The sequence below is a fragment of the Phoenix dactylifera genome, chromosome 11 (genome assembly GCF_009389715.1).
Source record: "Phoenix dactylifera cultivar Barhee BC4 chromosome 11, palm_55x_up_171113_PBpolish2nd_filt_p, whole genome shotgun sequence".
NCBI classification, from domain to species: Eukaryota; Viridiplantae; Streptophyta; class Magnoliopsida; order Arecales; family Arecaceae; genus Phoenix; species Phoenix dactylifera.
The window spans coordinates 2579760-2595822 of NC_052402.1; the positions used below are offsets into that span (position 1 = coordinate 2579760).

At 36.0% G+C, this 16063-nt stretch overlaps 1 protein-coding gene across 1 annotated transcript; it reads left to right on the forward strand.

Moving 5' to 3' along the window:
- The first annotated feature begins 3040 nt into the window (after positions 1 to 3040).
- Positions 3041 to 14796, forward strand: LOC103720121 (WD-40 repeat-containing protein MSI4-like). Its single transcript, XM_039131248.1, has 15 exons — positions 3041 to 3315; positions 3706 to 3769; positions 4562 to 4648; positions 5057 to 5119; positions 5595 to 5660; positions 5777 to 5851; positions 6081 to 6156; positions 6743 to 6962; positions 7133 to 7214; positions 9769 to 9842; positions 10087 to 10198; positions 10314 to 10388; positions 11420 to 11499; positions 14109 to 14208; positions 14477 to 14796. Exons 1-15 carry the CDS (start codon positions 3188 to 3190, stop codon positions 14576 to 14578), a joined length of 1404 nt encoding a protein of 467 aa, XP_038987176.1. The 5' UTR covers positions 3041 to 3187; the 3' UTR covers positions 14579 to 14796.
- The last annotated feature ends 1267 nt before the right edge of the window (positions 14797 to 16063 follow it).

Genomic DNA, 16063 nt, shown 5'->3' on the forward strand with positions numbered 1-16063 from the left:
CAAAGGAGAGAAATAAAAACATAGCTTTTCTGTGAGAATAAGATTTCCATATTTTATGAAAAAAAATTGTGCAACTATGAGTAAGTCTAATTTCCACTGATTAAAAATTGGGATATTTTTTTTCCAGAAATGCTCTTAAGTTTTTAGATAGAGTTGGGGTAAGATCTTTTACTTTACTATGAACATGACAAGTATTTTACATAACTTTCACCAAAAGAAAGATGCTCGCCAAACATAAGCTATTTTGCAACATGCCATTTTTCTATGATCAGCTAATCATTTCAAAACTATTTTTTTAGGCATCATGCACCTAAGCATCAACTTTTCATTAAAAAAATTGAGAAATTCTTTTTGTGAACCAAATGAATTCTAAAAGATAAAAACACAAGACAATTAAGGAAACTATGAACGTACTACTACGATAAATAAAATTAGCACACATAACAAATCGAGCATATAGAAAATGTAAAGTACATATCATGTAAATTATTTGGCAGTAACCATATTTCTTTAATTACTTTATGCACAACGTTTCTTGTAGTAGACTAATCAAAACGTTCTCTGTTAATAGGTCTCATAAGAACTTGGTCGAAGTTCTCTTAGTTCCTTCTGATACTGCAACCATAATTGTTCCCAGGAAACTAGTTCATGCAAGTAATCCAACATTTTCAAACTTTGCTAGCCGCAACGGTTTATGTGGGAAAAATTTATGAAGTTCGGTTGATATCTCAGCATCAATTGCATTTTCTTGATAAATCTCTATAAATTAAGCAGGCTCCATTAGATAATCCAGAGAGAAAATTTTAAGAGTTCGGATTCCATATGTACTTAGTTTGCACTATAGAAAACTATGCACACTTGGATAGGTGACATGTCCCTAATCATATCGGCATGCCAGATCAAAATATAATTTTCTCATCAACATACATGCTATTTGGATTAAGTATTTCACAATTCATTATAATGGAAGCAAAACTTTTTTTTCTCAGTAGATTATCCATATCTTGATTTGTATCATTCAAACACACTATCTAATGTTTGCACCGCTGACAAAGTATCTATAGACTATTTTTTTTTGTGATACAATAGCGGCTCATATTCCTCAGATATGAATGGGGCCAACAAAATTAGAGAATAAATAGCTACAAAGAGGCTTCAGTGCTACACATGGTCTGCCTAAATAAAACCCTCAGTGTGAATTTCTTAGATAAATAGCTACAAAGAGTGCTTTCACCGTTAGTATTCTTTCCGATCTCTACGCATTTCACCGCTCCATTGAAAATTTTTTCTGCCCCTACTATACTCCAGCTTGGAAGTTCCCACTGCTCCTTGTAGGACTTAGGCCCTGTTTGGAGGAGCTGTTGGCAGTAGAGCTGTTCGAAGTAGAGCTGTTGGAAGTAGAACTGTCTGAAGTAGAGCTGTTATAAAAAGCTGTTTGCTGTTTGGTAACTACATTCGTAAAGTACTGTGGTACTTTGTTTTGTGTTTGGTAAACAAACTGTGAAAGTACTTTTATATGACAAAATTACCATAAAGGACATTGCATAGTATTATACAACACAACATAATAAAACATAACATAAATTAATACATAAATATACGATATAGTATAATATTATTGTAATATAAAATAATATTATGTTAATATAGCATAATAGTAATATAATTATTAGAGTAAATTAATATTTGGTAATATAACATAATATTAAATTATTTAACATAACACATTAATGTATTATGATATAATGTAATATATATTATATTTATAGTATAATACAATAATAAAAGTATAAAATATTATAATTATTAGTATAAATTAATTTTTCATAATATAACATAATATTAAATTATTTAAAATAACATATTAATGTATTATAATGTAATGTAATATAATACAATATTTATAGTATAATACAATAATAAAGGTATAAAATATTATAATTAATATTATAAATTAATTTTCCATAATATAACATAATATTAAATTATTTAAAATAACATATTAATGTATTATAATGTAATGTAATATAATATAATATTTATAGTATAATACAACAATAAAGATATAAAATATTATAATTATTAGTATAAATTAATTTTTCATAATATAACATAATATTAAATTATTTAACATAACATATTAATGTATTATGATATAATATAATATGATATTATATTTATAGTATAATACAAAAATAAAGGTATAAAATATTATAATTATTAGTATAAATTAATTTTTAATAATATAACGTAATATTAAATTATTTAACATAACATATTAATGTATTATGATATAATATAATATGATATTATATTTATAGTATAATACAAAAATAAAGGTATAAAATATTATAATTAATATTATAAATTAATTTTCCATAATATACCATAATATTAAATTATTTAAAATAACATATTAATGTATTATAATGTAATGTAATATAATACAATATTTATAGTATAATACAATAATAAAGGTATAAAATATTATAATTATTAGTATAAATTAATTTTCCATAATATAATATAATATTAAATTATTTAACATAACATATTAATGTATTATGATATAATATAATATGATATTATATTTATAGTATAATACAAAAATAAAGATATAAAATATTATAATTATTAGTATAAATTAATTTTCCATAATATAACATAATATTAAATTATTTAACATAACATATTAATGTATTATGATATAATATAATATGATATTATATTTATAGTATAATACAAAAATAAAGCTATAAAATATTATAATTATTAGTATAAAATAATTTTTCATAATAATTTTCTATAATTTTTCATAAAATAATTAACCCAACAACTTATAGTATGAACTAATGACAGCCATGCATCATTTGTGTCTGTATTTTTGAAAGTACTTTTGTTTTTGAAGAGGATTCGCGGCGTATCAAGCCCCCCGATAAAATTTTTGGCCCGATTTTAATTAAACCACATGCAGCAGCGGACCGGTTTATTTATGGGCGGGACGGACCCAAGCCGAGCCCTCTCCTTGGTTTTTTTTCCTAGTCCGCTCCCATCCATTTTAACCCGCGGCCCGCCCTTCCCTCCGTGAGCGATCTCCTTTCAGACAAGAGCACGACCTCGAGGGCTTCCTTCCCCTTTTGCGCAGCGGGCGGGAAAGAGTGTGAGAAAGGGACGGCGAGCGAGAGAGATGAGGGAGAGAGGAAAGGCGGAGCAACCCACAGTGGACGAGCGGTATACCCAATGGAAGACCCTCATACCCGTCCTCTACGACTGGCTCGCCAACCACAACCTCGTCTGGCCCTCCCTCTCCTGCCGGTTCGTATTATAACCCTCTTTCTTCCTCTCCTCTCCTCTCTTCCTCGCTTTTCTCGGCTAGGGTTCCTGGGGAAGGAGAACACAGGAGGAGGGTCTCGCATTCTAGGATTTTAGTTCTTGTCTTCCATCCTAGGGTTTTGGGCCGTACAAGGGGGTGCTGGAAACGAAGCTGCCTGTCTGTAGGGGAAGATTAGTAACGAAAAGGAGGCGATCTTTTCATGTTCTTGAAGTCTTTGGACTTCGATTCAATTAGTGAGACGTTATAGTCGCTGTTTCTTTTTATTTAGGGCTTGGAGGCCAATTTTTTTTCCTGCTTTCTATTTTTTGTAAAAAATCTTTTTGAAGTGTAAGCTTCTTGATTTTTTGGCCTTTTACTTTTCCTTGAAAAAGGTGGGGTCCGCAGCTCGAGCAAGCAACGTACAAGAATCGTCAACGTCTGTATCTTTCTGAGCAGGTAAGTGGCCTTAGATTTATTTACTGCTTCGTTTAAAACTGTAGAATTTTATCAGCCTCGGTAATAGCATATATTGTTCCGCTGATTCTGTTTGGTAGTTACGTGTACTTTTTTTTTTTTTTTTTTTCAAAAAAAGGGTTCCGAATGGCCTGCTTGCCTGTTATCTCACTGAGTTTCTCATGAATCAAATAACATTACATATAGGTGAGGGTACGATGAGCCAATTTTTGTCGTATTGAAAATTATTAATGCGTGTGATTTTTGAATAATTGAATTATTTATCTGGAGTAGAAGGGTGCTCTCACTAATTTACTTACCATAACTGTTCCTTTTTATACTGAGTTTGTAAATCATCTGATTTTGTGTTAAAACAAAACTCTTTATTCAATTGCAAGCATCGAACTCAGCAATTTCCATATTAATTTGTGTTTCTACCCGTATTTTACTCTTTTGTGTTTCCGCACAATTACTGGCATTCTTATCTTGCTAGATATTCACATAGATTTCTTTTTGTTTATTTTGCCCTATTGTGCCGTGTTCCTTTTTTTTCTCTTAATGCATTTTAAAGGTGGCAAATTATCATCTTGATTGATAATAAATGAGTGTTAGATTTTTCTGAAGAAGTGGTAGCTTATTGCTCATGCATACTTTCATGCTTATGTTTTGCTCACATTTACACAAGCATATTACTTCCATTGAGCAAATCTTTTTCAGTAGCAAATTGTAAATGCGGAACTTATACTGTTTGAATAGTGCTTGTCCATTGATCTCTTGTTTACGCTTTTGTTCCAGACTGATGGCAGTGTTCCTAATACTCTCGTCATCGCAAATTGCGAAGTTGTCAAACCAAGGGTTGCGGCTGCAGAGCATATCTCCCAGGTTAAGTGGTCATGAACTGTTGGTTTTAGTGCTTTTTTACATTGCTTGAAGTTTGTCAGAGTGGTGCCTGAGTTATTCCATAGTTAATAAGCATTTTTAAATAATCTTATACTAGAATATTGTTTGCTTTGCCATGGGCTAGTATGTATTTACTGCTCAAATTACATCCCACTAGGTAAATTGAAACTTTTTAGTTGCACACAAATCTTTCAGAATCTATTTGCTTTTGTACTCAATATTATGAGAAAATAATTTCCATCTCAGTTTTGAAGTTGTCATGAAGAGCATAAATATGGTAAGGCTCCTGTTTGGCACGTTATACTAGGATTATTTGCATGATAAAACGTTTTCATTTGCATTTAGACTCATTAGTTTTCTGCTGATAATAAAGTACTTTTCTGATTGCAGTTTAATGAAGAAGCACGCTCTCCCTTTGTTAAAAAGTTCAAAACTATCATACATCCTGGGGAGGTATGAAGTGATTATTTTATGGCAACTTATACTTTGTTTCAACATTTATGGTGTGTATTCAATTGCATCTGAAGATTATCGGTGTGGTTATTACCAAATGTGGTCATGATGCCTGAAAAAACTTGATGATGTTAATTCGTCTAGGCAATTGCCTAGGTCATCCAATCATTTTTCAAGTTATGGTAATGAATTTGCAAATTAGTCCAAACTTCTTGGCCAATCAACTTTAAGCAAAAAATTTGGTTGCTGAAAGCCTTTTGTAAAGTTTTAAGGGAAGGCAGGTCAGCTTTTGAGTAATAGAGGAAGTTGTCAAGGAGCTACTGTCTGTAACTCCACACATCACTTGGATCCAGATTCTTTCATGTGTTTTACTGAGGGATCTATAATGGGTTCCATATGCAAGAGCTTTTAGCAACATCAAAGGCATTTATGAATTCAAAAATTTTCATGTGTTACGAATGCTGCCATCATGCAGGTTAACAGAATCAGAGAGCTTCCTCAGAACAGTAAGATAGTGGCAACACATACTGACAGCCCTGATGTATGTCTTTGATTATCTTTATGCCAGCTGTATATATCAAGTTTACTCTCCATTTTTTTTTTTGAAGGTTTTGAAAGCTGGATCAAATGTTACTTAAGTGTTAAGCTCCATTGCAGGTACTTATCTGGGATGTTGAGGTGCAGCCTAATCGTCATGCTGTTTTAGGAGCTGCTGACTCTCGTCCAGATTTGGTCTGTTGTCAATCAACTACTTTACCTGATTATGCTTTTCTTAATGCTAAATTACAGCGCCGATGGATAAAGTTAGCAGTTGGTACTGTTTTTATGATTTCTGTGCTGAGGAAAAAAGCACGTGTGATTTGCGTGAAGATTTAATTAGGAAACCTTATATATTTAGATTTTTGGTGGGAATATTTCCTTTTAACCAACTGCAACTTGCTATCTTGTTGTCATCATGCAGATATTGACAGGACATCAAGAAAATGCAGAATTTGCACTTTCCATGTGTCCTTCAGATCCTTTTGTACTTTCCGGAGGTTAGAAACTTTTTTTTTTGGAGATATATAAACACATGCATGCACATGTGTGCATACACGCATAATTCCTTGCTGTAGCTCATTTCACTTTGTAGGTATAAAGGCTTCTTGTGTCTGTTGCTTTTGATAGTCATGGTAATTTATCATGGAGAGGTTAACCTTGTTGTACCAATTCTTCTTCCTGTATGTACTCATAAAGTTAAAATGTTGGCTATTCATGAAAGCATGCCATTGTGCTTTTTAGTTGACAGTTCTCCAGTATTGGTGTTATGGGTGCCGTTTGATTTACTATTACTATGGAACTGATCTTTGAACAAATTTGTCTTGATGAAACATTTTCTTACGCAATTGATGCATCGGATTAATTCACATGGTATATTCTGTACATGCATCTAAATAAATTTCAAGACTTTGTGACCTTGTATATAATTTATTTTCAGGCCCAAATTTGCAGGCATCTGTTAGTCGAGATTGTTCAGATTCTTATGCCTAACACATTGATTTTGTTTGCACATTTTAGCATTAAACTGAAAATCTCCCTAATCTTTCTCTTGTATATTATTGTGACCAAGATAACTAATTGTAGGGAAGGACAAATTGGTCGTTCTGTGGAGCATTCAAGATCATATCTCCACGTTAGCAGAGTCGTCAGCTGCTAAATCTCCTGCAACACCTGCAAGCTCAAGTGGGAAGCAGCCTGCAAAAGCTGGTAATGAGAAAAGCTCAGACAGTCCTACGGTTGGACCACGAGGCGTATACCAAGGGCATGAAGATACTGTTGAAGATGTGCAATTCTGTCCTTCTAGGTATAATAGTAGTTAAAATTTTGGAGCTGAGACATATCGTATAATTCTGTGATTTTTTTACCTCATATGTTGGATCAGCTGTATCACCATCATGAAAATCCTGTGAGTTGTTCTGGTTCTTGTGATATGTTGTTTCTATGCTGATATTTTGTTCCCCGACTGTTATGAAGCGCACAGGAATTCTGTAGTGTCGGTGATGATTCTTGCCTCATTCTTTGGGATGCCCGAACTGGTACTGCCCCAGCCATCAAGGTAGTTTTTTTTATTTCCCTTTGTAATTATCATGAAAGTTCACAGGTTTATAGAGAAGCTTTTTTTGTTTCTGATAGATTTGCAAATATAAAAGTAAATAAATAATAATCTACATGGTTGGAAGTTCCATTGATCCATGTTGTTTGCTGATTGATGGCAACTTATATATTTCCTAATGCATCTATTTTAAGTCCAACATTATTTTAGCAGCATTTTTAATTTGGTTTACTTATGTGAAAAGAAATCCTAATAGTTGGATGCTGAGAATTTTGCTACCTTAGCTATGGAGAAATTGTGTGCTTTTTTTTTTTGTATTTAAAAAGCATCTTCTTCGACATTTATTTGGCAATTCTTTGCCATTATGCTACAGCTCAATCTTCATTCATTCTCAATATTTTTGTCCATTATGTTGATCATACTGTATGAGTCGTCGATAGTGGTTCTAAGATCTAATATTAGCTGGCTAGATGAACTAACCTTTGTCCATTTTTAAGTGCAACTGTGTCAGGGATGTTGATTACCTTTCTCGAAATGTGTAGTCTTTTTTAGTTTTTGATGTTCAAAAATCTTTCATATGGTGAGGCATTTTACCCAAACCCTTTGATTTAGCCTAAAGTACTCATGCCCGACCATGTAACATGGATTTCCTATAACACTTGGAGACAACTATTTAAGAAGAAATTCTCAGGTGTTGAAAGGATCCAATGCTTAGACATGCACCTATGCGTAACACACGAACTTGAGTCCACGTAATGTAGAAGGTGAGTTACTGAAGCAGGGTGCAGCCTTTTGAGTTAACAAAAGATTGCTAGGAAAGGGACGGATATAGGTGTAAAAGTGAGCAGTTCAATATTTGTCAAGTAACTGGATGATGGAGATGGTAGGGATGCCATTTGGTTTGTTAAGTTTGTCTAGGATGTGGTAGCTCCATTACAGTGCACCTTATTCTTTATTATGGTTCCCTTTGTCCATGGATGAACAAGAAAAATATGGCCGGGTTTGTCTGACTCTGACCAAATCAACTAATGCAACCTGAGATTACCATTATGTATATTCATTATGTATAAGTTGGTCAACATGAATTTCAGCTTCGATAATTTTGGTGTCTGTCTTTCCAGTTTGGAAAATTTTGGTGGATGTGCGTGCATGATGCTTGGTTTGTATGTGTCTTTTTGGGGCGCGCACCCATGGTGTGTGCTCATGCGTGTAGGCATGTGTGTGCATGGATTTGTTTGTCTGTCACTATGCATGCGTTTTTTCCCCTTTTCTTTTTTGTCCTTTTTTGGAGTGGGAAGGTGCACAAACCAGTGTGTTCTTGTGCTTGTATCTGTATATCAAAGGTGTCTATGCATTAGCCTTACAAAACTATGCACTAGGACAACTTAACCCCCATTTCATGTATAGCCTGTCACTATTGCATCCAACAATTTCAGACTTGGCTTGGATTTTGAAGTCCTCCAGCAGGATTGGATATGAAGAGGTCCAAATGGAATAGGGTATTGATAGTATTCCACACAAATATAACTTACTACTAGTAGTTATATAATTTGTTATGGGATTATTGAGTTTATAATGGATATGTTGAGCAACAATGAACTGTCTATCCTCCTTATTGAGATGCATTCGACAACTTAAAAGTAGAATTCTAGTTTGAGAACTATTAGGTAACTAGTAGGCATCCAGATGCGGTACCATGTAGCATTCTTAAACGTTTTGGATTTGAGACTTTTCCATATCTTTGCTATTATAGATTTCGATTTTAGAATATATCCTATAGGATTTCCTCTGTCAACTCTTTTGCTGGAAATGCCCTCAATTTATTCTAAAAGCATTCATTTCCGTTTCACACAAAATAAGAGGAAAATCATGTACAACTACTCTCTTTCTCCATATTCTCATGCGCCTTCTTTTCCACTTTTTTTAATGATTCCTCAACTATCTTAAAATCTTTGAAATTTAAAATCTAAATCAAAAGAAAACGAAGTAAACATCCTTTTTCCTTGATCCAAACACGATCCTGTCCTCTCTCTATATTTATTCCTTATTTACCAAACATTTCTGTTAAATGTCTGAACTCTTTCATTGATCACATTCCCACCTGCCCTCCAAATCTCACATTCCACTCATCTCGTCTGCTTCTCTCTTTCTAATCACGCACAAATTCCACCCCCCCTCTCTCCACACACCCCCTGTCCCTCTCTCTCTCTCCACTCCCTCCTGCGAAACTGATATGTTTAACTATTTGATAAAAAGGGAAAAGTCACATCTCCTTATGTAAAGGGGCTGAAAAAATCACCTACAATTGGTAATAGTATCATACCGCTAGATTGATTCATTTGATGCTCCTGCTGAACTATTTGTGACATTGCTTTTGTATTTTTTTTTTGGCTAATATGAGTTTTCCAAATTAGTCATGGTTTACAGTTTTATAAAAACCATGCTTAGTCCACATGCTTTCCTATTTTTCTCTCTCCATATATCTTTATAATTTTTATTTTTATTTTTGGTGGTGGTGGTGGGGGGGGGGGTATGACAAGCTCGTTTGTTGTGACAGGTTGAAAAGGCTCACAATGCTGATCTTCACTGCGTTGATTGGAACCCACATGATGAAAATCTTATTTTAACTGGGTATGTGTTTAGATGTATATGTTGTTCTTTTTAAATAAAGCTCTTATACTTTGTTAATGGGCATGTGTGCTTGTGTATGTATTATGTTGTAGTTTAACGGACCATATTTTTCAAAAAAAACACTGTGATGTTATTAAATAGGCTTTGGTGTTGCATGCTGAGTTCTCAGCAACGTTTCGTAAGACCTTGTCCTTTCTGGGATGTTAATTTGTTCTTATTGTTAATTCAATTGCATGTTGCTCAGATCTGCTGATAATTCTGTTCGTATGTTCGATCGCCGGAACCTAACTTCTGGAGGTGTTGGAACACCAATATATAAATTTGAAGGCCACAAAGCTGCTGTTCTTTGTGTACAGGCGCGTTTTTATCCACTTCTAGAAATACTTTTTTATATGTCTACTGGGATATCTTTTGCATTGTGGTTGGATTGTCTTGTTACTTTTTTGTCATGTCTTTTTATTGTTGTTTCAGTGGTCTCCTGATAAAGCATCAGTTTTTGGAAGTGCCGCAGAGGATGGCTTGCTCAATGTTTGGGATCATGAGAAGGTATGTAGTTGGAGTCTTGGACCTATTAAAAACATTGATAAAGTCATTGGATGGCTTGAAACTATTTTAATGTTACTTAAAAGGCTTAGGGCCATTAGTTGTTGTTCCTTATTTGCCTCTCTCCTATAGTATAATATATGATTGCATACAAATTATATGCTTTCTACCCTTGTGGCTATACCTTGTTTGTTTCCATCTCTAAAATTTATATTATTTCCAGCTTGTCACTTGAATATTTTATTACAGTATACTTATATATATATATATATCGCTCCTTATAGCCTTGCTTCCCATTGTCATTGCATTGCCATTGTAGCACGTGTGGCCTAGCCCATAAGGGCCATGCGGACTTGGCGTCATCTGAATATTTTATATAGTATACTTATTTATATGCATGCATGCGTGCCCGCCTGCCCCCATGCACTCGCAGGCGTTCTTGCGCGCATGCGTGCTTGCCCGCCCGCTTGCTCGCCACCCTGTATAGACCATACCATACTAGTAAGGTACTGACACAGTACGGAGATTTGGTTCAACATATGAGCCAAACTAGTCTGTACCAGTCTAAACTGAGCGGAGTTGCCCATACTGCCTTAGTACCGACCCTATTGCCTGGGTTTGAATGGTACCATGGATGGGAGTGAGAAGAAATGTTGAGAGCCTGACTCAATACGAGATCCGTTACGTACCATACCGAACTAGTAACCTACCAATATGGTTCACAAAATACCGATTTTGCAGACCTTGCATATGCATATATAGATATGTGTATGTATATATATATATATATATATATATATATATATATATATATATATATATATATATATATATATATATGCATGTGTGGATATATGTGTTTCAATATGTATTGAAGGGAGAGCTCAGGAGTAATTCAAGATATAAATATATGCTGATCACTGACCTTGGAGAACAATGCCCAAGTGAGGCCTAACATGTATTTAAAATATCCATATTTTATTGCTATATTAAAATGCATTATTACTGCAGTCTTATTAGCTATTCTATTTTAGGTTGGCAAGAAGAAGGAACGTGTTGGAACGAGGATGCCCAATTCACCTCCTGGTTTATTCTTTCAACATGCAGGGCACAGGTATGTGTTGCTCATTTTTTATGGCATGATTTTGTCAAGCTTGTGTGGCAGTTGAGCACTTTAAGGCCAACCTTTCAGTTGCATATGGTAGTCAGTAGAAGCAACTTGCTAAATATAGTTTGCAGTATATGGTTCAGCTTCCTGGATAAATAGTAAATTGCTAGAATAAAGATAAGGTATTTAATTGATATATAATTTTCACGGCAACATGTATGCATCAGTGTGCCTCTCTCTCTCTCTCTCTACCAATTTATCGATAGATAGATATATGCATTTATGCATGCATAACAATCCTCGGAATTAAAATCTACACTGTTGATCATAATTTACAACATCTCTATTTGTTAAAGGCTTCTTTATACCAAGCAGGAAAAAAGAAGTGGAAAAATAGTGATAGAACTTAGATATCAAACTACATGGTGGGTCATATATAACAAGGAACTGTCCCTTTGGTCCAGTGAAACTGTGAGTTTAATCACTTCAAAATTAAAGATTGAATTAGCTTGTTGTGTTCTAGAATTAAAAATGTCTATTTGGACAGCACTTAATTCTTGTATAAGAAATCTTCAGAAATCTAGCTTACGCTTTTTAGGCAATTTAAATTGCAGAGCATAATGAGTGGTGTGTAATTATAGATGGCCAGTCATTTATTTGCAGTAATGATTTTTTTGGCACTCATTTCCTCCCAGTATAATAGTATTGTAGCTTTCTCCATGCAATCACCCACATAAACATGTGCTGCAACAAATTTGTCTGTGACGTTACATGTATTTGTCTGTCAATATGCATGCATCTGTACAAAATATGATTTGCAAAATGTTTATTGTAATGGCTTTCCATATGAGAGTATTTGATCCCCTTTAAAATTCCCAATTTGGTGTACCTTCCAGTTTTCGTTTTATCTGAAATTGTTTATTGCATAGTCTGATGAACCGGCCTGTACCGTCCGATTCGGATCGGTCCAGCATGTAACCGGTATGCTTGAGCAGTGAAAACCGGTATGGGCCGGACCTAGTCGGAGCTGGAGAAGACGAAGAGAAGGAGAGAGAGAGAGCGGGCAAGAGAGGGAAGGAGGAGAGGCCTCCGCCACCCGCGGGGGGGCCGACGGAGGCCGCGGGGCAGGAGGGGGGCGGCGGCAGAGGCAAATGATTTGCCGACTTTACTTAAAAATTCTTAAATTAAAAAACTGCGGCTGCGCCTTTACGGGCTCGCCCCCTCCCCGGGAGGGGGGGGGGGGGAGGGCCTTCGCGGGCGGCCTCTCCTCCCTCCCTCCCCCGCTCGCTCTCTTGTTCTCTTCTTCTCCGGCTTGAAAGAGTGTTCCGGTTCGGTACCAGTTTAAACTGGTCCGAACCGAAACCGTGCTGGTCCATTAGGCGACCAGTACGCCTACCGGTACCGGCACGGCAGATCTTGGTTTATTGTTTAGCTTGCTTTTTGAAATAGTACTATAATTATGATGGGAATTGTATAATGAGGCTGAGAGGTTTCTTTTATTTATGATAGTGAGTTTTCCATATTAGGGTATTTAACTCCCCCATCCCCCCCTTTTTTCTCCCCCCTCGTCTCTCTCAAAGGCGGTAGTTGGTTTACGTTCGTTTTTTTTCTTTGAAATGGTTTATTATTTCGCTTGCCTATTGGACTCGTTCTAAGTTATGGTGTAAGCAGGAGAGAACTCTCTCTCTCTCTCTCTCTCTCTCTCTCAATCTTTGGTGTACTTTTTTGTGTGCCACAATCCTCAACTTTAAACACATGCAGCCAATTCATGTTTTTTTCCCTTAAATTTTTCCCTTATTTTTACAAGCAAACAATATTGCTTGTGCGCTTCAGTTCCTCTCCTCCCCAATGGCCCATCCACCATCGTCATCACCATAATCTTGTTATGGTGTTTCCTACCCTTGCACCACCATCGTCACTACCATCTGCCTTTGCTATTGCCAACTAGTACCATTCCCTCCACCATAGTCATCAGCATTCCAACTGTTCTGCACTGCTATTGGTGTTGATGTAGAACGTTCAATTAGTTAACACATTATATTTTAGTTTGTGGATATGGCATAACGTTCATCCTTATGAATTTTTGATTCTAGAGCTCGAGCAATATGGTGCTGATAATATCAAAAACTAGGGATATGGAAGATGAAGTGCTAAAAATATGTTCTCATGGATGCTCAAAATGAAATAGAAAATTTGGCTTTAAATTCTGGACTTAAGACTATAATATGGAGGCTTTAAAGGAGGAAGCTGTTTGATCTATAGTCAATGTAGTGGAGAAAATTAGATGGTTTGGTCTGATCATGTGCTACAAAAGCCACACTTCCCCCTCTGTTAAATAGTGAATGCCCAAACAGATTTTACGAAGAAGGTTTTTGTTGGAATGTTTAAGGTAATGGTATGAGGGCTTCTTCTAACGGTAGATTTTGCCTAGTGTTTCTAAATGGTTTTACTCATTAACGTTTGCATATTATTATGTTTGCTCTTTGTATGTTCGTGCAGAGATGAAAGTATGAGGGTTCTTGGTAATGGTAGATATTGCCATGAGTAAGCACTTAATGGGTTTGTTTCACTAACAGTTGCTTATTATAATGTTTGCTTTCTATATGTCTATGCAGAGATAAAGTCGTAGATTTCCATTGGAATTCATCTGACCCATGGACCATTGTTAGTGTCTCTGATGATGGTGAGAGTACTGGTGGCGGTGGTACATTGCAGGTAATTTATTTTGATTTGCCATTTTCCTTCTTCCAGATGACCTACCCCTGAAGTCGATTCCCCTATGGTTGGAGGTTGCTTTTTTTTTACTTAACTAATAAAGAAATGATTTGATGTAATCAAGTGTATGGTCCATGTTGAGGATCATATCACTGACCTGGAATTGCATTCAAACTGTAAAATTTTAACATGATTATGTATGTTTATTTAGAATTTCCTCTCTTTTTTGTTTTGACAACAGTCTCATGATATGTGTTGGTCGATGCAGATATGGCGCATGAGTGACTTGATATACAGGCCAGAAGAGGAGGTTCTGGCTGAGCTGGAGAAGTTTAAATCCCACATTTTGACATGTGCATCTAATTCGTAAATCGTCAGATACTGCTAACTGATAAACACTAGGATTTGCTTGAGCTGTTAAATTTGAAAGAGTGCTAGTTTATTTAGAGGTTGATGAGCTTTTGTTCTGAAAACTTTGTAGGACAATTGGGATATTTATGAGTGAAGTCCTCACATCTGTTACTTAAATACCAATGTTGTGGTGGCTAAAATTACTGGATTTAGATCTCTCTGGTTTGTTTGTTGGAATACCTGCTTTCTCCTAGCCATTGTGATGTGTTGGGTATTGCGCCTTGTATCATTTTGGCTGCCGGTTCATGATTGAAGTCCTGCATTCTTTACCTGATTAACTGATTGCTCTCTTCACCATAATTGATACATGGAGCTTTTTCTACATGTTCTGTATTGTAGCATCTGAACCAACAAAATTCGAGTTCAGTTAATGCATTGCACTGGGTGCTTGGTTCTTGGTCAGTTTTTTATTTCAAAGGGGTGTTTATGGTTGCTGCTACACATGAAGTCTAGCACCTGGAGAGGACTCAAAACTCTCAATGAATAGATTTGGTGAAGAGAAGACCATGTGTAGCTGTGAGTAGGTAGGTTGAGATGTTGGAATTCTGTAGGATTTTTGACTGTAAATCATCTGCAGTGGTTGAATTTTCTGCAGAAACCTGTTGCAACAATAGTCTTGCAGGACAGGATTTGTGCATGGGCAGGTACAGCTAAAATTTTTGCTGGAACTTTGTAGGGAGAAGTATGGACAAGGATGTTGCTACTAGTTAACTTCCTGTTCAAATAAATCCTTATGCCCACTATCCGAATTAATGCCATGCAAGCTAGATGCATGCTCGGCCAGAAGATTGGCCGACTTCAAATTTTCGACTGATATTTAGGGGTTATTTTCCGTATTTCGGACATCAGTTGAATGAGCAGCCAAAATGAGTGTAACCATGCAAGGGATACGAGAGTGCATCTTACCTTTCTCATGCCGGAACGTTTTAGAACGTTAAGTTGTGTTGAAGCTTATTGTTTGCAAATCAAGGCAATGCAATCCAAGTCATGACCGTTTTTGCCATTTCGCAAGCAGGGGATAAAATCCCCAAGCGTCGATGATTGATTGTGTGGACGGTGAAATTTCTCACAAGGTCCAAGGATAGGCAGCAGCTGGTGAGATAAATTGTCTCACCGGCGTTTGGGAAGCTATAACAGCTTCCGCTTATCCGTATGGGCCATGGAGTCATTTCAAGCCTTCAAGGTTGATGGGGCCCACAGCAAACGCGACCGTATGTGTTGGGGTCCTTCTAGATTTTCCCCAATAAAGCCATCAATTGCTGCACGCACCAGCCTCTTGATGTCGTTCCCTGTCCATAGACCGGCACTCCTTACTTGGAATTCGACTCCCATGAGATACCGCCTCCTGTCTATGATGTGGTTCCGTCCAGGCCTGCTGTGGGACCCGGTGAGTCAAATTCGTGGGTTAATTTCGAACAGGGAGGATAACGATAACTAGCACTCC